The sequence below is a fragment of the Eptatretus burgeri genome, chromosome 4 (genome assembly GCF_056783735.1).
Source record: "Eptatretus burgeri isolate ZD-2024b chromosome 4, Ebu_testis_v1, whole genome shotgun sequence".
Classification (NCBI taxonomy): Eukaryota; Metazoa; Chordata; class Myxini; order Myxiniformes; family Myxinidae; genus Eptatretus; species Eptatretus burgeri.
Window position 1 is genome coordinate 91,239,128 of NC_140964.1, and position 25,213 is coordinate 91,264,340.

The 25,213-nt window shown below is 44.2% G+C and overlaps 1 protein-coding gene and 1 long non-coding RNA gene across 6 annotated transcripts in view; one reads left to right on the plus strand and one right to left on the minus strand.

The window, feature by feature from the left end:
- Positions 1-25,213, plus strand: part of LOC147028666 (calcium/calmodulin-dependent protein kinase kinase 2-like) — a 200,879-nt gene that overhangs the window by 8,523 nt on the left and 167,143 nt on the right. For all 5 annotated transcript variants that reach the window (XM_085879318.1, XM_085879316.1, XM_085879314.1 and 2 more), the window contains exons 3-6: positions 11,880-11,927; positions 12,178-12,231; positions 15,602-15,653; positions 17,985-18,115. In XM_085879318.1, coding sequence (XP_085735444.1) covers positions 11,880-11,927; positions 12,178-12,231; positions 15,602-15,653; positions 17,985-18,115 — 285 coding nt within the window. The remainder of the gene's footprint in view (positions 1-11,879; positions 11,928-12,177; positions 12,232-15,601; positions 15,654-17,984; positions 18,116-25,213) is intronic.
- Positions 5,942-25,213, minus strand: part of LOC147028667 (uncharacterized) — a 52,895-nt gene continuing 33,623 nt past the window's right edge. Inside the window, exon 2 of the long non-coding RNA XR_015057657.1 lies at positions 5,942-8,695. This is a non-coding gene — a long non-coding RNA (uncharacterized LOC147028667). The remainder of the gene's footprint in view (positions 8,696-25,213) is intronic.

Below are 25,213 nucleotides of genomic sequence, written 5' to 3' on the forward strand. Positions count from 1 at the left end.
ACGGGTTCACAGAAGGGTTCTATCAGGCATGCCACTCACTGGTGCAAGAAGGGGCTTGCTTTGGTAATGTCTTGCATATAGAGTTTGTGCCTTTGGCGTATCTACTGCTCGGTAAGGGTGCGACATCATTACAGAGAATCTTGTCATAAGGAGTGTACAGCGAGCTGCCCAAAAGTCCTTAATGCCTGGGAAAATGTGTCATAATGAAATGCACAAGTCACCCTTGTACATTGGGAAGAAAAGTGAGGAAAAATACAGATATCAACAAAATGGCAGACTTTTCTTGTACTCCTGAGTAGTGTGCAATGGGTTGCACATAGATGGGCTTGGGGTTGGGTGGCTTTGTGCAATCCATCCTTTCCCTCCTGGATATAATTTGATCCAAAGTCTTGCTCTTCATCAATGACCCTGACCTTTCTCCCACCATCTTGCACCTTTATGTTTGCCAATTGGTCTATTTCTTTTTTTACCATTTTAAAAAATATATGATAGACAAATCAACACAGTACTGTATGTGGGATATGAAACTGGGATTCCAGCATTGTGGGTTAAATGCTCATAAGAGAGCATGCAACATGCCAATCTGTGATACAGAAGCCATTGATGAAGTGATGATTACCTCTGCCACCAAAGGTGGACAGTGTTTATGTTTGAACCCCTGTTTGTCTGTTTGTTTGCTTGTCTGCCTGTGAGCATGATGTCACAAAAAGTTAAGGACGGATTCAGACGAAACTTGGTGGACAAGTTGGGTATGTGACAAGGCCGAATTGATTAGATTTTGGTGAAGATCCGGATCTGGATACGAGAATTTTTTTCGTGATTCTTCAACATTGAGAGGTGGGCTAAAAACGATATATAGCACAATATTTCACACATTTTGGATGGGTTATAACAAAACTCGGTGGATGAGTTAAGTAGGTGACAAGAACAAGCCGATTAGATTTTGATTCAGGTTCAAATCCAGATCCGGCCTATCAGTGGGATACAAAACATAAACTGTTCACCTGGCAGAGGTATGCGCTCTACCGAGTGCCGTTCTCGTTCATATCTGTGTTCAATGCAATTGTCCTCCTTTTCACAATTTTTTTTTTATTTAAATGCTGAAAGATTTTTCAATACGGAGTATCTCAATACCAGTTAAGTATGAAAATTGGTTATGCCAAAAGATTTATTAACAATTAAAGTATTTACAAGGAGTATCAAAACATTTTCCCCTTTATTTTACAAAGAGGGGACTTTGCCTTATATTACATTAGTGGTTCTCAAAGTGGTCCCTACTGCCCCCCAGTGGGCGCTGGGAACTTTCAGGGGGGCGCTCCAGACTCCACGAGTGGTAGGGGGGCGCTGGCAATGATTTGGGGGGCACTGGCGATTTAGAGGAGCAGCGGCGATTAGGAGCGCTCATTGGGCTTCCTGCAGTCTGAACAGGTGACCCGGCGCCATTCGGCAAATTGGCCATACAATGCCCGTTGCGGTCCTCCTCGTTTGCCGTGGAGCCGTCCAGAGAGAAATTAAAGACAGGCAATGGGACAGGTAGGCCTTTTTGTAAATAATGAACACATTTTAAAATGTATTTATTCTGAAAATCATTAAGTTCTTCAAGCATATTACAGACTTGTTTACCAACAATGCAAGTCAGTGTTTTGTTTTTTTAAATACACACATGGTGTGAATACCATATACATGTTTTATGTTCTGGCAGCGCAATTCCCAGCGAGGCGCGAGTACTGAGACGGCGCGGCATTGTGTTTTAGGCGTGCGCTGTTGTAGCTACCGTTGGAAATGTGAAGAAAAATTTTTTTTGACGCACAGGGTGAAAATCGAGGCACGCGCTGACCAGAGACCGGAAATATATAATTATTGTTTGGCCTTATCACTGGTGTTAGTCTTTCGACATCTTGGTGTATTGATTTCATTATTCAAAAAAGCTTCACGTCCGGTCGGCTTCAAGATGTCGGCCTCAAAGAAAAAGTGTCGTCAGTATTCTGTTGAATACATCAAGTATGGATTCATTCCATCCCTGACGAACACGCAGTTACCGATGTGTTTGTTGTGTGGTATCACACTGTCCAATGAAGCAATGAAACCATCTCGACTGAGCGAGCACCTGAGTAAAAAGCACAGTGATAAGGCTCGCACAGAGGTCAGCTATTTCCAATCGCTGAAAGAGAAATTTGAGAAGCGATCCACGGTAACGACAATGTTCAAAGCCAGCCAAAAGCTTGTGGATAAAAGACTGGAAGCATAGTATAAGCTGTCATTGCTCATCGTCAGATCTGAAAAACCGTATTCAATCGGCGAACAGTTGATCAAACCGGCTGTTGGGGAAGTGATAAAAACTGTTATGGGCCAGGATCCGTATCCAGTTCTCTCGTTGATTGTGCTCAGCAATGATTCCGTGGCCAGGCGGATTGATGAAATGTCATCAGATGTAGAAGATAAGCTGTGTTGTGAGCTGATAAGCATGCACTTCGCCATCCAGCTGAATGAGTCCACTTTGCGTGACAGTGAAGCTCTGTTACTCTGCTACGTTCGCTTCATCCGTGATCAGGAAATGGTGGAAGAATTGTTGTTTGCCCGCTCTCTCCAGACCGATACGAAGGGTTCTTCCATCTTCCAAACGTTGGAGAAGTACTTTACTGATAAGAACATACCGATGGAGAACATTCTCGCTTGCGCGATGGATGGGGCACCAACGATGGTTGGCCGCCAGCGTGGTTTTATTGCGCTTCTGAAGAACGAGGTACCGTCCATGTTTGCCATTCACTGTGTTGTGCACCGCCAACATCTTGTAGCAAAAGCTCTCAGCACCAGACTTCATACATCACTCCAAATAGTAATCAAAGCAGTGAATAAAATTAAGGTGTCGTCTTTGCATGATCGGCTGTTTCGTCAGCTTTGCCAGTAGAATGATGAACCATTCGAGAGGCTCTTGTTGCATACCGAAGTTCGATGGTTGTCCAAAGGCACTTGTTTGACCCGTTTCCATGCCCTCTTCTCGACAGTGGTTGAGTTTCTGTCGGAAATTGATACAGAGTTATCAGAGAAAGTAAATGTGATTGAGCATAATGTGGCTTACCTCGCGGACATATTCAGTATACTGAATGATGCCAACAAACAACTCCAGGGTGACCATATGACGCTGATTAAAGCAAAGAAGTGATCGGCGCATTCGTAACCAAGGTGACTCTGCACAGGGAAACCCTCAGCCGCAGAGATATGTACCACTTTCCCCGGTTGGCAAAGGAAACTGCTGTTTCTGATGAAGAGCTGCTCGTTTATTGCAATCACCTTGAGAAGATTCGTGGAGATATGGAGCAGCGTTTCAGAGACATGCCAGAACTGTCGGTGCCAGCATGGGTGATCAACCCATTCAAATGTGACATTCGAGATGTGAAGCGCAAATTACAGACCGAATTATCAACTTGTGGAATGATTTTGAGGTGAAGGCAAGATTCTTTCAGCATGAATTTCTGGATTCATGTTTTCAAATTCTGGATTCTGGAGCGGGGCGAATACCCCGCAATGTGGACAGAGGCAGAACTGCTGCTGATGGCGTTCCCCACATCATACCTCGTTGAAAGAGGGTTCAGCACCGTGATGGTGCTGCTGACCAAGTATCGAAACCGCCTTGACATTACCAAGAGGGGTGATCTGCATCTCTACCTCACTGAGATGGAGCCAGACGTTCATAATCTCGCAGCGAGTCACCAGGCCCACCCTTCACACTAACGGTATTTGGGCCTGTGATTACAGATTCCCAGTTTGCCTCACCTGGACCTGTTCTGCTGAAACATTGTAGGTAGTGCAAAATAAAATAGAAAAGTAAAGGAAAAGTAAAGTAAAATAAAGTAAAATATTATTCAGAAAATATTTGGCTTCTATTATTTTTGCTTCCTATCTACATAAATTCAGACTATCCTATTGCCCACTGGGTGTCCGACCACGGAAGATAGGACAAGGGGGCATTGGGCCGGTCCAAGAGGGCAGAAGGGGGTGGTAGTCAAAAAAAGTTTGAGAACCACTGGGTTACATCATCGCTCTAACAACTTTGGGGATGTACAAACATCAAGAGTTATTTATTTATGGTTGTAGTTATCTAGTTCCGTCAAGTTGTGTTTGACTTCTGGTGACATTCATGATCAGATTTCTCCAACCATGCCTATGCTGCACTGCTGCCCGAAACTCTGGCAGAGATGGCTTGGTTGCAGCCTTACCTCATCCAGAGTGACCAGACTTGTATATGATACACTTCCTCTTTATACTCTTGTGTGATGTAATTCCATTCAATATTTGGTGATTTTCAAACTTCTCTTCATAAACTTTATGAAGAAGCACTGATTTCAAAAACCAGTGTTTCCAATTTTATTTTCTGTTTGCAAGCCATCTTGGATTTTCTAATGGCCACCATGTAGACCTGCATGCTGACAAACTCAGCCCATTTGTCACCAAAAGTTTTACTTCTTCTCACGAACTATATCTTTGGGAAAGATAATTGAATGAGTATTTTGAACTGTGTCACACATCATCAAAATATCATTAGGACACCAAGATATTTGTTCTGTCTAATTTTTGCAAACTATTATAATCTTTTCCTTTACAAAGGTATTCTGTCTGTGCTGGCGAAGCTTTATTATTTATATCTCTACATCAGATGTTGGGAGGAAATGTTAGCAACTAAAATATCCACACTACTCAAGCAAATGCACATGTTACAAGTCCTATGATCATATCATCAGTCATGACTGGAGATGTAGATGTTGAACCACAAGCCTTTGATTATTGTCACCACAGACAATTTCTCTGAATTATACCAGAAGGCAAACTGTTATCTCTGGTCCCGTTTCACCCTACTGTTGACACTTCATCATTATACATACGGTTGACAATGTGTCTGCATATATCATCATCGCTACCGTCTTCTGGAATGTGGCTTTCAATGTGGAAGTGACACGGTGTGTTGCACAGATAGAGGTCGAGGCATGAGAAGTCCATTGATTTGCACGAACGACGTTGTGATGAACAGTTTGCTTTACACTGAGATCTGACCATCTTAATGATGTCCTTGGATGCTTGGAGAATGTCTGTTATCGGCTGAGCCCAACTATCTATGACATAGACATAGATCTATGATATAGAGACTATCATATCGGCTGAGACATAGATTCTATGTCCTTGTAGAAGCCATTCTGCAATAGTTCCAAGAACACTTACATACTTGGCAAAAGGGATCCTCGGGGGAAGGGGTGGGCGGTCAACCCACTGATCATAAAAAGTCTGGGTGAAGATATCATTTCGCCCCACCAAAAAAAAAAAAAATTAGTAAATAATGATGGCTATCCCTTACCCTAACTTTGAATCGTGCCAGCATGAAAATACAAATTGAGCAACCCCGATGGCACCCCATCAGCTTGCATCCAATGTACGCATTGACCAGGCCTAAGTGCACCAATGTAAGTTTGCTTCTGCAGTTCATGAAGTGCACTTTTTTATTCTATGCACTCACACAAGGTTTAGGTTCCTCAGTGTAACACTGAGTATCAGAGGCAGCATATTGTTATGGCCACGGGTAACGAGTGTATCATGAGGGGGTTAATCCTCATTTCTCCTCTGAAGAACTGGACTCGGGGCCACCACTCACAATTGACTTTGTGGTACGGTGGGTTCTTTTACAATCACGAACGCCAATCAGTTAACCATGAGTTCCAGTGTCTACCGTCTAATTTGCCGTTTGACTGGAGGTCATGTGGCCTCCTGACCGGGGAACGCGCCCTCGGCGATGCACCAATCTTATCCTGATTCGATCCTATGTAAGGCGGCCGAGCGTTTACTGCTGGTGCACGCCGACTATGACAGGTTAATTAGTTTGTTAATTACCTCCCAGTCTGTCTTGGTTCGGACAATGCTGGATCAGTGGAAGGAAATGACAATCATGGACAGGTTGAAACATCAGCAACGAATTTATTATTAGGAAAAATAAATAAACTGAAGAACTTTTTATTTCCTTGTGGTGTAAATGGATGAATTCAAATCAGTCAACATAATCTCAAACAAATAATTCAACAAGCATTTATTTAAAAATGGACAAAGAGCAGATGCTTATCACTACGCCTTACTAAACAATTAAACACGAGACAAGGGTACCCAGGAGATCATTCAGGGGAAAAAGAAATCCAGGCTCGCCTACCAAGGCAGAAGTCGCTGTGCGTCTACTAAAATGACCCAAAATGTGTGAGCGTGCCTTGGTCCGCTGCCAGCACCCTGCCTCGCCATGCACTCACCCACAAAGAGGCTTGAACACCAATCAACGTCATGTCGTCACCCCCAGGAACCAGGGACGCGAATAATCAGGTATGCCAAAAATCAGGTACCGAGCAAAACCAGCAGGAATGGTCCAACTGTCACCAACGGTCAGGAGCTATCAGGGGCTGTAACCAATGTTAAGGAGCTGTAACCGACAGTCAGGATATGTCAACAACCGTCGGGAGCTGTCAGCAACCGTCGGGAGCTTTCACCAGCCGTCGGGAGCTGTCAGCAACCGTCGGGAGCTGTCAGCAACCGTCGGGAGCTGTCAGCAACCGTCGGGAGCTGTCAGCAACCGTCGGGAGCTGTCAGCAACCGTCGGGAGCTGTCAGCAACCGTCGGGAGCTGTCAGCAACCGTCGGGAGCTGTCAGCAACCGTCGGGAGCTGTCACCAACCGTCGGGAGCTGTCACCAGCCATCAGAAGCTGTCACCAGCCGTCGGGAGCTGTCACCAACTGTCGGGAGCTATTACCAAGCAGACTTCAGCCAAATCCAGCATCGCTGCACGTGACCTACAATCATCAACCCCCCGCGATCATTCCTTCCCCACCATCGAACAAGATGCAACTGCCAATTAACACAGGCCCTGCTTACGACGCCATGTTTGCGGCACTGGACAAATGCCAGAAAGCAGCCATTTGCTGGAATTACCGAGTGAAAACGTGAAGCGCTCACAAAATGTCAACGGCAACCATCACCTCCCCATTCAGCCCGACATGAACAAGAGCCAGCCAGCGTCCATAGAGCTGTCGAACGGGGCGTCAAACGTCGATGGAAAAAGGTGGATTGTCAAACATCTGAAAGAGAGGTGGGTGTCGAACGTCAATGAAAGATGGGTGAGTGCCTGAGGTAAATGATCCACAGCCATGTCTGACCATCAGAATAACTGTTCAGGAAAAGCCAGCAGTGTGTTTAATCAAATGTCCTGTAAGTCCAAAGTGTAAATAAGTCGTCTATTTCCAAGCCAATGCGTCCTGATGGAAAGGGAATAGAGTTTCCGTTTGGCTAACGGCTATCTCTCGCATGCATGAATCGTGAATATCGCTCATGTGGAAATGAAAACATGCGTAAAATCAGACGTCATGAACGTGTCATAAAGAGGAAAAGGTTATCCCATAATCAAGAAAGGGAATGTGTTCTATACCCTTCTCCAACGCATCAGAGTTAGAATCCCACCAGGCAAGGGGATGGGTCTACTCTAAACATGCATTTATGGAAATAACTGTCTGAGGACCAAGATGTTGTGTGCATTACTTGGATCCAATTCTGAAATCCAGAACACTATGTTCATCTGGTTTAATGAGCTTGCTTACACTTGACCTTTCTTCAAATTCAAGCTATTTTAAGATAAGACATGTGACGGTTCAGTCTACCATAAGTCCCCGTGTATAAGGCAAACTTTTTTCCCCAAGAAAATAAGGTGTTTGGGGTGTGTGCCTTGTGTACAGGGACTGTCCTTGATGCATGAATCAACTGTGTTTTCAACCCAGCAACAGCAGGAAGCCGCAGCTTGAGTTCCCATAGCGATACCAGCCCAGCAATCAGCATCACAGAATGAGTTTTGTTCATTTTTAATCAGCTAATCTAAGTAAGATTAAGCTGAAACTTAACATGCAAGAGCGTGGTTAAAAAACAAACACAGGTGTGCCGACAATCTCGTCCCCCACCCTCAAACCTCCAGACGGATCAACGTCCCTGCTTGGCAATGCTGGCATGACCCTATACCGTATGATCTGGATATTATATGACCACTGTAATCTGGATAGGCACTCTCAAGATGTGCTGCTTGAGAGCTCCAAGAAGTATATATGGTAGCTTGTGTCTTTCAGCCAAATGTTTGCAGAAGAGATACCATCACAGCTTGCAAGTATTCGTAATATAGATGTCTTTTCCCCAACATGCATCACATACAAATGCAGTCAAAGTGGAAATGTGATCTTTTTGTCACTTCAGCACCTTCAGGACCTTGATTACATCACACTGTCTAAGATGTATGTCTGCAATAAAGTTACCTTTTTACTTATGACAAGAAGATCTCTCTTGGGCGAGACACATTTCGAAGTTGGCCTCCAAAGCCAGACGTCGACTGGGCATCCTCCGTCGTGAAATGTCCTTCGTTGGCACATCTGAGCACCACGATCCACCTACAAGGCTTTCATCCGCAGCTTGGTGGAGCACTGCACTCCCCTCTGGGCTGGCTCCCCTGCCGCACATCTTGCTCAGCATGACGCCATGGAAACCAAGGCCTTCAAGATTATTGGAATCTCCCTTGATGAAACGGAGTCGATGGCCTTGTTGCCATTGCCAACAGGTCTATCTGTCTTCTTCCACCTCCTTTCTGTTCTTGCACCGTCTGCCCTCTCCGTGCTTTGTCTCTCCCCACCTCAGATTTCTGCAGGATGCACGCAGTCCACCATCAACCCCCTCCTAGGGAAACTCTCAAAATCCAGAACTACTGCTCATCTCCACTCATTTGTTCCGATTTTTTTTCCACCTGTAGAACCAACTTGCACACTTTTCAGTCTCATTTACCCCCCCCCCCCCAAGGTCTTTAAAACAATATACAAAAAATCTACCAGCATTATCTTCATCCAAAAATCCATGGAAGGCATGCAAAATGGTCCCATTCTTCCCTCGAGGGCTTCAATCCAACTGTTCACCATGACATCAGGTAATCATCCCCCATCCATACTCATGATCTCTTTTACCCCATTCCCAAGCACTCCCCTTTTCCAGATTAGTGTGATTCTTACCCACACTCCCTCTGCTCTTTTAGTTTGTTAGTTGTTGGTTTTTGTTCCTTTTCTGTCATCCCTTCTTTCCCTTTTCCCTTCTCACTGTTTCATTCAGCTTAAGTGTAGCTTGTTCACCCCCATGTGTCCTTCTCCCCCTCTCCTTGATCTCACTCTCACTCTCACTTCTGCTCTGTCCTTCGTGTTTCCCCCTTTCCATTTTGTTCCCTTCAATTCTGCTCAAATTCTTCCATGAGCCTCAATCATACATACAAAAAAGGTGCCCACTGCTGTTGCTCATCGGATGACCAAATGCTAATATAGTTTCTGATGGGTGCTGTTTCATGGTTTCTGCCTTTAATGCCTCCTGAGGCCCACTTGGTACTCACATTGACTGTGGATTACCCACGAGAGCATCTCTTAAGTTAAGTTTCACTTAGTCTTGGATTCACTTAGTCTTGCAAATGCATGGAATCAATGATAGACACTGAAAAAAATGCTCTTGGTATCAGAGTGAACGTTTAATTGTCGATTGCATGTTTATAATCAATATCTCGAATTGACTGCAAGAACTATCAGTTACACATGCAGATCTTTATTTTATTTGCAGTCTTGACCGCAAGCATTTTGTTACTGGACTTGTACATCTTATTGTTCGCTTTCTTCACTGGAGCCCATGGATAAACATCCTCATTGACCTGCTCTGATACATGCTTTTATACAGCTTCTGTCCAATGTCATGATCGTTCAAGATTTGCAATGCATACTCTTCTGGAACATGGCAGAGCTTATCAGGTTGCAGACCGTCATCAGTCGATTCGTCAATTGTACAATGCTCAAAATGTCGGTACTAGCACTAAAAACAGGAGCTCCGAGGTGGCTTGCAAGCTGAGATATTGGTTCTTGATGTTTCTGAGCACAGATACTAAATAGGCCCTCATTTTTTCAATCCAAAATGGCTGCAACACATGCATGGGCGGTGTGGATGAATGGAAACATTGGTTTTGCGATCCAGTACAATAAAGATTGGAAGGATTTACATATTTGCAAATCTCTAAAAAAATTGAACAGGCCTTTTAAATCTGTACATTATAAATCTGACTACTTAAATTGTCAACATTTGTCTACATTGAATCCACATTGATTGACGTCGGGGCACATTCTTCACACAGGGGGTTCATAGTTAACCTTTCAATGTGTACACTGAGAAACCATACACAGTAAAGCATAAAGCAAGCAAAGTGAAAAACGAATGGTTGGTGAAAACTAATTGCACGGTCAAGTGTTCCAATTACTTGGGTGTTTTCTTGGATCTGCCCACTTAACGAGCGTGACTAATTGCCGTAACGACCCCTCACTAATGTTCAAATTAGTAGGATAAAGATGCTGTCTCTGCTGCATGAGATTTAATGTCTCACAAAATGAATTTATTTGCTGTCCGACTCCGTCGTTTATTACTCTCGCCACCCAAGGTGGATGGAGGTTATGTTTGTGCTCCTATTTATTTGTCTGTCTGTGAACAGGATATCTCGATGAGTTATGGACAGATTTTGACGAAACTTGGTGCACAGGTTGGGTATGTGACAAGGATGAATCAATTCGATTTTGGTGAAGATTCGGATACGAGAATTCTTTAAACTTTTAAAGTGATTCTTCACCATTGAGTGATAGGCCCAAAAACGATATGTATATCTGTACATATATATATATATATATATATATATATATATATATATATATATATATATATATATATATATACACGGTATATATATATATATATATATATATATATATATATATATATATATATATATATATATATATATATATCACTGTATAGCATGATATCTCAAAAAGTTGTGGACTAGTTATGACAGAACTCGGTGGATGAGTTGGTTAGGTGACAAGAACAAGCCAATTCGATTTTGATTCAGAGACGGATCCAGATCGGGCCTATCAGTGGGATACAAAACGTAAACTGTTCAGCTTGGTGGAGGTATACACTCTCTCGAGTGCAGTTCCAGTTTATCTCTTGTATTATCCAATTACATAGTTTCTGCTTCTCCTGTAACCCTTCAGATGAAGTTGAAAGATGTTCATAATATATCCAGAAACTGATGTCCTGTCTTGCTAAGTGATCCTTTGTGCTACTGCTTTTACCCTTTTAAACACTCTCCTGCCAACATAAGGGATTATTATTCACAAGTGCATTTAAGAGATTATAATTATTATTCTCATAATCTCTGCATGTCCACGTGGGATAATGACTGAGCCATTTAGTATATGTTGTCAGCATTTCTTTAAATATCATATATTCCTGCTCCCCCACATCTCTCCCCTTCCCTGCTTTTTCTTTATCCCATCATACCTTCTCCTTACACTCAGAGATAAATAAAGACATGGAGTCAGATTTTAAAGCTCAATGGGGGTTTTAATTGCAGGCCAATACCTTAATATTATCCCTTTTCATTTCATGAAAATTGTGCCAAACTCGAAAGCCTGCCATTAGAAGTGTCTCTGCTGCCCACTTTGAAAGTTTACACTCTTCTCAACATAAGGCCCATGTTCAAGCTTGCACATATATCGCATGCATGACAAAGGCACGAGTAGACATCAGTGTGCTTTCATGTGGATTACAAGGACATACTCAGACAATGGACAAATGCATGGGATTTTGAACCCAGGTTCTGAGCATGATGAGCCATCCGTTTAGATCGGAATGCATTGACTTGTGTATGGATGTACGATGTTGAGATTTGTGGATGGATACATCACAAACAGAACATGAGAGTGAAATTTTTATTGTTACTTTCTTATCATTGTTCCCCGACCCCACCTCAGAATTGTGTACGCTTAAATCAATACAAAGTGCTGAGAGAGATTGGAAAGGTTTGTAAACTTCATCGGTATGACTTATTTATTACCTTGCATCCATATTTAAGCCTTTCTTTTGTCTCATTTCATTGCTCTCACTTTGTCTTATCCTCCTTATCCAATCCTGTACAATTGTTGTGTACCACACTGTATATGTTTGAATTTTGCTTGCACAGTGGTTCCTCATAATTTAACTGTTGTGACTTTTTGATTTTCTTTTTAAATTGCCAACATAATTTTAAGTTATTTTGCCTGTGATCTGCAGGGTTCTTATGGTGTTGTGCACCTTGCATACAATGAAGAAGAAAACACTTACTATGTGAGTTGAAAGACACGATAATTGCTTTCATCTGTTGCTTTTCGTTAAGCAGGTGTGCCATTTGAAATGTGTTTTCTTGTATACGGAGTCTTGGCTCATGGACAAGTTAGAACACATAATGGACCAGGACACAACAGAACGAAAAGAACAATGAAAATAGGAGGGTGGGGAAGGGGAGGGGGTGGACACACCAACAGCAGGGTAGAAGGACAAAAGAGAAGACCTGGGGGAAGAAAGCACATGGGGAAGGAGTACAACGGGATGGGGGAGGAGGACACAAGTGGTGACCAAGCTGTATGCAGGAGCAAACTCTGAATCACAGAATGGGAAAGGAAAACTGGGGAAGAAGTGGAAATGGAACAAAATAAAAATTGAAAAGGGGAGTTTGGGAGCATGGGGAAGCCTGATAACCTCGAAACATGGAAAGAGGTGAGCTTGGGGAAGGGTGTGAATAAAGGTCGAAAATATCATGGATATGGATGGGGGTGAACTAAGATGGTGGTGAACAGCTGTCTTGAAGCACTGGAGGGAAGCATGAGATCGAAGAAGATGTGGAAGTTGATTACATAGATGAGAGAAAAGAGGAACGGGTGATTGAAGGTCAGCAGTGTGCCTGGATTTGGGAAGTTTCTCTAAAAGTGGGTTACTAGCATACCATGTGCATCTTATGCCTGGTGTTGGCTTAATGGTTAGGGTGGTGGGCTTGGGGTTGTAGGATCCTGAGTTCAAATCCACCTTGGCTGTTGAATTAATACTAGGTGGGTTTGACTCTGCCTGTCATCCTTACGAGGTCGGCAAAATGAGTGCCAGCTTGCTGGTATCCTGTGTTGGAGTGGCGACCCGTCCAGGATTGTGCCCAATAACCAAGGAGACTAGTTAGGCAGCACCAATGCACTGCACAGAGTGTGGTCCCATTGGATGGATGGATGTGCACCCTGCAGAAACCTGAAAAGGAGGAGGAAGGGAGGGGGGACAGAGCACAGAACAGGCTCTGGGGATATGATAGTGGGGAACAAAGACAATAGGATATCTGTGGAGGGAGAGGGATAGGGCAGGGTACATGGGGTCAAAAAGATGGTACTACAGGGACTTTGAGGAAGGAAAACAGGGAAGTGCAAGACCAGAAAGGAGGCAGTGGACGACAGAGAGACCGTTGACCTGTCTGTGATGTGAAAGTAATAATAGGCCCAGAGACTCTTTGTGGGAGATACCAATGATTTTGAAGGCCTTAGTTTCCATGGCATCAAACTGAGCAAGGTGTGATGAAGGGTCAGCAGATCAAAGGTGAGAGCAGTACTCCATAAAACTGCGGATTAACACCTTGTAAGTAGATAAAAGTTCAGGTGTGCCAAGGAAGGACTTTGTACGATGGATGATGACTCGACAGTAACTGGCTTTGGAGGCCAACTTAGAAATGTGGTTTGCCCAAGAAAGATCATGGCTGATGGTGAGGCCCAAAATTTTGTGTGACTGAACCTCTTCAAGATGTTTGTTAAGGCTCGAGGGAGAGGTGCCAGGTGGTCCTTCTGGAGAGACAGAGTGAGAGTGTGAGATTTGTCAGGCTTGAAAGACTTTTTTTTTGTATACCAAGTCGGGGCTCGTGGAAGCGATAATACACAGAAAGATATATGAAGGCAGGAAACTAGAGGGGCGAGAGAGGGAAGCACAAAATAGTGGGGAACAAAGACAATAGGATATCTGTGGGAGGGAGAGGGATGGGGCAGGGTACATGGGGTCAAAAAGATGGTACTACAGGGACTTTGAGGAAGGAAAACAGGGAATTTGAAGGAGGTGTGTTTGGGGTGGATTAACTATGGGAGTAAAAATCAAGATTTTGGATGGGGGGAGACATGACATGGTGGTGAACAGCTGTTTTGAAGACCTGGAGGAAGGAGTGTGATTGAAGAGAGTGAGGGAGTTTGTTCCAGGGCAGGAAACAAAGAGGAATGAAAGAGTGAAGGTGAACAGTGATTCTTGATTTTGGTAGTTTCACCAGAAGGGGTTTTTTGGTGGACCTTGAGCACACTGAGGAAATATAGGAGGGACAGATCACAGACGGAGCGGGGGGAGGGGGGGAGGCTAGAGATGAGACGGTAGAAGACAGAAGGACCACTGAAAGACCAATGGCCTACCTCCTGGTGTTTGACCAGTTACTGATTATATTAAGGTTTGCAGAGAGGGAATAAGTTGCTGCATGCCGATCTGACAAATGATGGATGGTAGGGCAGAGGGTGGACTCATAAGAAAAACAGAAATAAAGAGGGTTTTCCAGAGAGTGAGAAAGATCATTAATTAAGATTAGAAATAGGATTGGGCCTAGAACACTGCCTTGGGGCATTCCAGCCTTAATGAGCAGAGGAGATGAAAGGATTCCATTGAGAGACACATTTTGGCTCCACACACACACTTTCGTGTGCAGCCCTGTGGCTGCTGGTTGCATCATTGGTTAGGGACACGGCTATGCCGCTGATGCATTGCCCCTATTACCAGTACACTGGTGCTCATTTCGCCGACCTCGGAAGGATGACAGGCTGAGTCAACCACTTTTGCTACGAGAGAGACGGAAGGCAGTAAGCCACGGGAGAAGGTGGTATTGGATGCCATAGGCAGAAAGTTTGGAGGGTAAGGCAGGATACCAGACTATAACCAATTGCATTAGGTATATTTGAAGAGACGGTCCTGATCTCGTTCGTATCTGAGATGGAGGGCCTCCATCCATTGTTACAAGAGCAGAAACAGCATGTCCAGGGTAGAGTGACCTGGTTTGAGTCTGATATGATGGTCTGAGATCAGATCTGTGGAGGAAAGGAAGGACTTGTTAACTGCAATGATGGATTGATTGGAAGTGAGCCGATAGGTCTGTAGTCCAGGGGATTGATTTTTGCACCTTTTTAATGTAATGCAGTGATATTGGCTGACTTCCATACAGATGGAAGATGACCTAGAGCAAATAATATGGTGAAAAGAGCAGAAAGAGGTATTGCAAAAGCAGCAGAGCAGGTTTTTTAGGACTCATGAGCTGATGCCGTCCAGTCCAGTTGCATAATCAGAGTTGATGGTTGCCAGAAACGTCAACACCTTCTCAGGTGCAAAAGACACAGAGTCCAGGAATATTTGGGTGTGACTGGGGATGGTGGGGACAGAGAGTGTGGAGTTGGAGCCACATTATCTGGAAGCAAACACCAAAGGTTTTTGGCCTTCTCACCAGCAGAGTCTGCTGTGGTGCAATTTTAAGTATGGGGAGGAATGGAGGAGTGTACATGAGTGTTTTGCTCTGTTTTACAAAGTAAGGGTAGTATTTCATGATCACATAATTCCACACAATGAGGTTGTATATGAACTGACCTTTTGATCTTTGGTATTTTCTCAGGCAATGAAAGTCATATCCAAAAAGAGACTGCTGCGCCAAGCTGGCTTTCCAAGTGAGATTTAATATCTACTTAGTCACTAATTTAACGCCTTGCTCCATGATCACAGCTGGGACACATCTTTTTAGGGTTTGTCATGTCTTTGCTCACTAGAATTATGTGCAAACCAACCTCAAACTTCCAAAACTCTGACAAGTCCAGTTGGGTTGAACGCCAGACTCACATAGCATGCACTATGTTGTTATTGTCATGGCGTCATGGTTTTGCACTGAAATGTCATCATCTACTCACTCTTAAAGCCCTTTTGTTTTTGCTACAATGTCAGGCTGCTGAAAAAGTGATCGCATAAATGACTTATTTATTACCACCATATGCTAGCACGTTCCCTATTTTATGATTTTATCGTGATGTGCCTGAAGAGTGCAAAATGCCTGAAATAAACACTGTTGACTATCAGGTCAATTAGTGATTATTTCCTGGTCAGTATCAGGTGTCAAATAGGCCACAGCTGTTTCCTCATGCATAAAAAATGGACCAATTCTGTTACTAAAGATTGTATTGAGGTGCTGTTTGCCGCAGCTTTATATGCACCATTAATTTGAAAATTTGTACACTGTTAACCTCTGCAGCTCTATAAATGATGCATCCCTTTTTACCCCTCAGCCCGAATTGGACTGAAAAAGGGGTATTGTCGTCACAGGCGTTGTCCGGGCGTCCGTCCGGGCATGCGTCTGTCAACCTTTGGTTTCCATCGATTTCGAGGAGAACGCCTTGTCCGATTAAATCCATTTTTGCAGGGTGTCTTGGGGTTGAGCAGAGGAAGGATTTTTTCGAAAATGGGCGCGCTGCGATTTTCAATGTGGCCTCCATGGCAGCCATCTTGAAATTGGTTTCCATCGATTTTGAGGAGAACGCCTTGCCCGATTAAATCCATTTTTGCAGTGTGTGTTGGGGATGGGTAGAGGAAGGTTCCTTTCGATAATCAGTGTGATGCGATATCCAATATGGTGGCTAGGGCAGCCATCTTGAATTTGGTTTCCGGACAATAACTTGAGAAGGGCTTGACAGTTTGATTTTATTTTCATGGGGGTATAATGGGGCTGGTTAGAGGAAGGTTCCTTTCGATATACAGCACAATCCGATATCCAATATGGCGGCTTGGGCAGCCATCTTGAATTTGGTTTCCGGACAATAACTTGAGAACGGCTTGACTTATTGATTTCATTTTTGTGTGTTATAATGGGGGTGTTTAGAGGAAGGTTCCTTTCGAGATTCAGCGCAATCCGATATCCAATATGGCGGCTAGAGCAGCCATCTTGAATTTGGTTTCCGGACAATAACTTGAGAACGGCTTCACACATTGATTTTATTCTGGTGAGGTATAATGGGGTTGAGTAGAGGAAGGTTCCTTTCTAAAATGGGCATGCTGCGATTTTCACTGTGGCCGCCACGGCAGCTATCTTGAAATTGGTTTCGGTCAATTTCGAGGAGAACGCCTTGTCCGATTAAATCCATTTTTGCTGCGTGTGTTGGGGTTGAGTAGAGGAAGGTTCCTTTTGAAAATGGGCATGCTGCGATTTTCAATATGGCCACCATCTTGAAATTGGTTTGCTTCAAGGGGCTGAGGGGTTACGCCCGCTTTGCGGTGCTATTTTTGTTAATTGCACAGTTTTCAGTGACATTTAGGGATGGGGTAATGTGCTTCTGGTCTCCAGGTGACACTATTTGGCAGATGATTGACTCTTAATACCCTTAAGGCAACTTTGGATGGGAACTAAAATCATAGCTCGGAAAAGGTGGGTTCCGAGGGCATGATCCCACCTGTTCCGGTGGTCACAAAGATATCCAGGTTGCCTGGGCACTACTTAAATTTCAATTCAGTTAAATAAAATTGTATGGTATAATGAGTATTGGGCTGGTAGGATAACCAAAAGGTATATGCACATTACCTCTCAGCGGTTGAGACTGGGTTTGAATCTTCACCAAGCTATAAACTGTCATCTTGGTGATTCATCAATGTGTGTGCTGTCCCTCAGATGGATGTTAAACTGGATTTCCGGTTGTTAGCATTAGTTAGTGGACATTAAATATCCCATTGTGTCCTTCACAAAGAGTAGGCAAGCTATGGTCAGCATCCTGGAGAAATTTTACAAATTCCTGCACTCTCTGTCAAGTACCCTGTGATGAAGTAGTAACCCTTCTAGGATTGTATGCCCTCACCAATGAAACTACTGCAGCAGCCCTATATGCCAAATGGTCGGAGTAGAATAGGAAAGGAGAGAGTTATGGTATGCTAAAAATCATGAAAACAGAAATGATAATGACCATTGTGGCAAATTTTGAAGTTAATGAATGGTCTCTCTGCTCATTGTTCACATCTTGTAGGGCGCCCTCCACCTCGCGGTACCAAACCAACCCCTTCGGGGCATGAGGTGCAGACCCCATTAGACCGAGTCCATCAAGAGATTGCAATCCTACGCAAATTGGACCACCCCAATGTGGTCCGCCTTGTTGAGGTGACGACTTTTAATATTTTTTTTGAGGAATAATTTCATCATCAGTCTCCACTCACATGTTTACCTCCATCTTTTCTTTCTGTTGTATTGTGACAACCATTTGCAGGCTCGCAGGTGTGCAGCCTGCCAGCTGCTGCAGATGTATAATAATGGGGATAAAAACTTGATCATTGATCATTATAGAGGAGTAAAAGTGTAGTAAAGAACATCGGAAAAGATCACAAAGTAAGAGAAAACTTTTAAAATTGTTTCACCACAAATACAAATGTCCAACAAAATCCCCCTGGGCATTCCATGGGACAGATTTTCTCCCATGAAGAAAGCTCATGAAGTGATGTGCTTCCCTATGGACAATTTCATTGTTTCACTACAATGCCCCATGAGGAGAGTTTTCCTTTGGGCAAAAACCCAACTAAACTTCCATGAGCAATTCTCAGGGGAATTTCATGGGAGATTTCTGTATGGGACATGAGGCTTCTGCAAAAAGTGCTGTATAAAGCAAAGCAAAGAACAAGCAAATGTATAATTGGTAAATAAGCAGGAGGAAAATGGAAAAAAAGACGATAATGAGTAAAAAAAAACCGAAGAAAAGATATCAACAATGCCGCACATATGGTAGAGGAAACTTGTGAGCCTGCACATATAGTTGGCATGTGTTGCAGTAAATGGTTCAACTCATTGGTAATTCAGGCACAGGTCCTTTGAAGAAGCCAGTGCCAGGGAATGGATCCTAATCCATTTAATGTCCCCAAGCCACAGTTAGAAAATTGTGGTACATCTCTGTGATTCATCATCATCATCATCATCATCATCATCATCATCATCATCATCATCATCATCATTATCATCATCTTACAGCCGTTTCCATGCTTGCATTCCCTAAATGTTAAATGTTCCCATGCTTGCATTCACTGAATGTTTAATGTTGGAATGTGTGATCTTCAAGTTATTTATTCACATTTTTAATGACTATTTATACAAGTTATACCTGCTTCCTCTGGGAGCGATATATGGAGTCAATACCCCCTCCCTTCAGCAGGGGTTAGTGGTTAAACCATGCACTTGTAGTATTTCACGTGTACAGATAAAAATCGCAACTCCTCTCCCCCACCATCATGGGGAAGGGAGGTTAGGGGTACCCTCAGCAAGTATGCAAAGTTTGGTGGAGATCGGCCTAGCTGCTTTTTTATTCTGTAGGGTTCAGACATAATCATCCATCCCCACATAAAGAGAATTGCCGAATTTTAGTATTCTAGTTTGGGTAGTGTATAGGAAACTGACCGTTGCCTCAATCACTCCAGAAAATAAAAATAAAAAACCCAGGTTATGTGCAAAAAGCAAAAACAACTAACTAACTGCTTCTAATTCAAAACATCTCACTGCACTGGAAAATATGGGGAGAGGAATACTGCACTGTAAACCCTCAAATATCATGGGCATTACGTTCCTGCAAAATGCCATGATAGTTAAAACTGTGATAGTGGAAACCAAGGGCCAATGGGAAAAGGGGGGTTCGGTTCACGGTCTTTGAGAAAATATAGAGGAACATCGGCAGCAGCTACAAATAAACACATCACAATTGAAATAAACATGTAAAAAAAAAATACATATATATATATATATATATATATATATATATATATATATATATATATATATATATATATATATATATATATATATATATATACAGTATATATATATATATATATATATATATATATATATATATATATACAGTATATATATATATATATATATATATATATATATATATATATATATATATATATATATACAGTATATATATATAAATATCAAATTAATATTGAAATATACATGAAAATATAATAAAGATGGTATAAAATAAACAAACACAAGACTTTTACCTTTTAAATTTATTCAAAAACGAGGTGATTTTTACAAAACAGCGAGGTGGGTGAGGGTAAAACTATTACGTACTTGTCCTGTACTTTGCCGTAAATATAATCCACAAGACTTAGCTTGGGATAATGATGATGATGATGATGCTGTTAGAGTGGGGAGAGGAGAGGGGGGGAAGGGGAGGAGAGAAGAGAGGGTGGGGAGGGGGGCAGGGGAAAGGGGAGGAGGGGGAGGAGGGGGGAGGAGGGAGTGGGGAGGAGGAGTCGGCGATTGGTTGCATTAGCTTTACGACAAAGTTGCCTGCAGCATTGCCACATAGGAGAAGGGTAAGACAATCCTTAACCACCTTACCTTGAATTTTGAATTTCTCAAACCAGACCTCGCTGGCATGGAAGTTGTGGGTAACCGTTGTTTAACTGAAGACATCGGTCCCAGGTGCCTCATGGAAATGTTGGTAAATGCACAATGATTTCTCGCGTATCACCGGTCCACTCAAGGCACGTTTTCCGTGTTTGGGCCTCAAGGCAAACATGAACAGCTTTTTCCATCCTTTCAATATGAAGATCATGGGACTGGAATGAGATTTTTGCACTTTGTAGAGCGCTGACAGCAGCACTTGCACGGATATTTGACTCATTTTCATGGATAAACTGCACAGTCGATCCATTGATCCCGTAATGGCGGCCCACAAATGCCGCACCTTCACCTCCAGCCAACCGATCTAACAACACGATCTTTTTTGCTCAATATCATAACCTTTCTCTGCCTTTTGGCACAACTAACTTTGTCCATCACTTTGTGTTTGGGTGCCATTAAAAGCGGTGCATGAGAAGCAAAAGTCTCGTAAGGGAGGTAATCGTACACACAGGCACAAATAATGACTCCTCTCATCTCAAAAACCGTGATTGGTCACAATGAAATCCTGTGACAACGAAATTGGAACACAATAGGTTACCTGCGATCGAAACCCATGATATTAGTACCTGCAATATTTGAGGGTTTGCTGAACTGTAAAGGATGGGGACTTGTAATACCCTCTCCCACCTGGAGTGGTGCTACACGATACACATTTACATAGAGAATTTGCATCTTCCCTCCCCTCCCCCCCCCACCCCCAAGACCACCCGCAAAGATAAAAACACCCCTATGTGCTAATTGGGGTCATGCTGTGTAGCAAGTCTGGATAGGATATAATCGGCCCAGAACTGGAGGAGGAGTCGCGCAACAAACAAACAAGCAGTCATAGACTGGTACTTACGAAATCGTCAACTTGACCTCTGACCTTGTCTAATAAAAGCTCTCTAGAGAAGGTAGCGATGCAAACCAGAAGTTTATACGATGATTCTGTAACAAACCATCAAAAATCGAATGTTTGACCTCACTGTGACCTTGACCTTTGACCGATTTTGACCAAAATCTAATCAGCACTAGCCATCACCCTCCTGAATCACGTGGTGTAATTTGACATTGGTAGCTTCTTCCGTTCTCGAGTTATCGTGCCTACAAACAAACACACACACAAACACACACACAAACAAACAAACACACAGACAGATGACGGAAGTCATCAATATACTTACGAAATCTTTAGATTTCGTAAGTAACAAACACCGGTCCATGAATTATAGTCAGGATTCTAGTTGCCCCTACACTCTCACTCCTCTCCCCCAAAATTCTAGTTGCCTCTATACCACCCCCCCGCCCTCTTTATGAAAATACTAGTTGCCCCTACCCCCTTTCCCTTTATAAAAAAAATATTCTAGTTGTACTTCCTCCCCCCTTTGTAAAAACTGTGGCGTCTCCACTTTTGTAAATACCTTGGATTTTAAATATTCTGGTTGCACCTCCCTTTATTTAAAAAAAAAAAATCTGGTTGCACTCCCTTTTATATAAAAAAAATATTGTTACGCTACTCCCCCTATTTTATAAGAATTCTGGTTGCACCTCCCTTTTATAAAAATTTTTATTGTTATGCCCCCCCTCCCCTATTTTATAAAAATTCTGGTTGCACCTCCCTTTGTTAAAGTTTTGGTTGCACCTCTTTATAAAAAAATCCTGGTTGCATAACCCCCCCCCCCTTCCCACCCCTCTACTCACCCATTATAAAATATAAAATATCCCTTCTCTCTGGCAGGGTTAAAACCTCTTGCACTATTCCACGTGTTCAGGTGGAATAGCAATCTTACTATTGTTACGGTTGTGGAAATTCACAGATCACCATTCAGGTTCCCCGAAGATCAGTTATGTCAATAAGTGAGTGTTCCAGGTTAGATTTCCCCACCAATGTATAACGGAAATTATTCGTGTGCTGGGCTGTGAATCTTGAGGTAGTGTTATTCTTTTCTCTTTATTTTAACAACACCAATCTCCACCAACAAACGAACTTCTCCTCACCATCATCTCCACAAACAACAACATCTCCACAAACAACAACATCTCAACAAACAAACGAACTTCTCACCAGCATCTCCACAACACCGCCATCTTTTCACCAGCAACAACATCCCAACAAACAACATCTCCACAAACAAACACGATGGCATCCTCGACAGCGGCAAAGTGATCTCAAACACGGCCGCGTTGTGAAAGTGATTTCAACCACGGCGGCATTTGATGGCAGAATCGGATCAGAACGGTGAAAGGGGCGGAGCCAGCCGGGGGTGAAGGCTCAAAGGTGAAAGGAAGGAGGGCGCTGATTTCGGGTGGTAAGCCCAGAGCGACCCCTCCCCTCCGGGATATAAAAAGGCGCGTTTCAACGCCGAGAGCGTTGTTGGTCGGTGGAGGGAGTCGAGTTGGTGAGTTGAGTGTTGGAGTCCGGAGAGTTGAGTTTGGAGCCTGGAGTCCAGTTGAGCGGTTGAGGAGGCGCCGGGTCATCGACAAGGAACGAACGAGCTGGAGAAGAGCGCTGGGAGAGAGCGTTCAAGTTCGCACTGTGCTGGTGTGGTGGAGTCGGGAAGAGAGCTTGGAGAGTTCGGAGGTTGGAGTGGGGGCAGAGACATCAAGGGTCGCCCAGCGAGTCACCAAGAGGGTGGCAGGTAGCCCGCTCGGTCTCTCGGAGTCCCTTCGGTCATCCCGGCTCCGGGCAATTATAAAGGCTTACAAGCCCGGTTCTTCCTTTCTTTCTTGAGGTTTGCATGAAAGTCTGTGGTGCCTTGCCTACCAAGTAGAACTGATTAAGTGCATGTACATAATAAATAGACATCAGCTGTAGGTTTTTGCTCATGTCTTTTCCCCCATTTCCCCCCCCCCCAATTCCTTGCATTGCTTGCATGCCTGTGTGGAAATAAATGTCCCCATTTGTGAATGTCACCTGCTCGTTGCGTCCCTTCCTCCATTGACTGCCATAATTGCATTTGGAATAATTAGCTGGCTGATTATAAGCCGATAAAATGTACATCTGGTCTGATGGGGCTTGGCGATATAAAACCGCTCGGCAATCGCAAACGGAACGAGCTGCTTAAAGCGGCTCGTTTTCGTGCAGGCTCCGTTGAGGTATAAACTCCCGGCATTTCTGTCTGCGCGAATAATTAGGTACATTGACAATTCGGCGATGGACCCTGTAGCGCGTGGACAGAAGAGTTGGCTGGTTTATGGTGTGGTTAAAAACACCCGTAGCTGGGTTTCGGCGTTAATCCGAAAGCTGCGACTAGATTGCTCGTTCGGTGGGTGTGCATGGCCGCAATTGATCTAAAGACGGTCGCCCGCATGCCGGACGGGCGAAAATCCACAACACTGGTGTCAGAAGTGGGATTGCGACGACGACGGCGCCAGACAATAGACAAGGGGCGTGTAGCGGCCGTAGCCGTTTCGAGGACCGTGCCGGATTCGCACAGCAGCGTGCACGGGGTCCGTGCTGTGCTTCACACAAGGCCGCCACGTGCGCGCCTGTGCGAGTGAAATCCGGTCTGGAAACGCACGCGGTGGATGTAAGCCGATTCCGCGGACGGACAGAAGCTAGGCTGGAAATATGAATTTGGATCGGATGGGTTCTCCAGGCAAGCGTGTATGTAAACCTCCGTGTGGCCTGCATCGCACGCTCTGGAAACAGCGGTTTCCCCGATGCGTTGCGCGAGAAATCGCGCAGGTTTTGGGTGCGAGTGACGTCATCGGGGATTTCGCGGCGCGGGTTACGGACAAGCAGAGCACATGTGCTCGCGTGGGGAACCCCTCGAAACACGAGGCTTGCTTGGGATGTGCAGGGTGACGTCGTGGCTGCACGAATGGTTGGAATCCGGCAGAAGGAAATCCCTGCTGGATGTTGCCGTCTGAGAAGGGATGAGAAACGAGAACAGCTGCCATGACATCACGGGAAAGGAGCGCAGTTTGCGAATTGTCACGCTGCTGCGCAAGGAAAAGGAAGAAAAAAAGAGAAAAGCAAGCCTCGCCACTTCGGGTAAACAGGATTCCTGGGCAGGGGGTAGGAGACCCCCTTGCTTTGGGCACAGGAACAGCACTAGCTAGAGGGATGGGTTAGAGTTAGTTCGACCGGTTTCATGGGGACGTGGTTGTTCCTCATGGAGCCCGTGGAATGGATTAGTTAGAGGGATTTTTGTTTGGATTGAGAGTATGGGATTTTTGGATTTTCGGAGACATGGACAGACATTGAATGTGTAGTGGGGACGTAGCTTAGCTACTTAGAGTAAAAGGATGTGCAATAGTTTAAGGGATGACGAGGAAGCACGAGTTAGTTAGGGGATGCAGTCAGTGGAATGGCAGTGTTCAGCGATGAAATGAGTTGAGAGAATTGAAAGGAAACTTGTCGAGTGAGTGAGGGCCAGCGGGCCTGTGTGAATGGAGCGAATGTAGTATGCATGGTGCGATGAGTGATTGGGGGGAGGAGTGATTCCCACCCAAGGGACCCCGGGGTTAGAGTAAAGTCAGATAGTGGGTTAGCCAAATTGACAAAATGGAGGTCGTTTTGCTGTTGGTGAGAATGTAGGCTCGAAACCCATTTGGAGGGGTGCAGGAGTCCTGTTGATGGGCTGGGAGCGTGTCTGCGAACGGTGAGTATCGCTTAGTGGGCACCCTGGGCACCGGATTAGTCGGCCACGGTAGGCCAAGAGATCAAGAGGGGCCGGGATAGCGTAGTGGGCACGGGTGGGCCCGCATGAAGCGGTGCCCGTAGCGCCAATGGCCACTTGGGCAGTGTTGTGGGCACGGGCACCCGGGGAAAGGGGCCCGTGGTGCCAGCCTGCCATGTGGCATCGAGGGGGA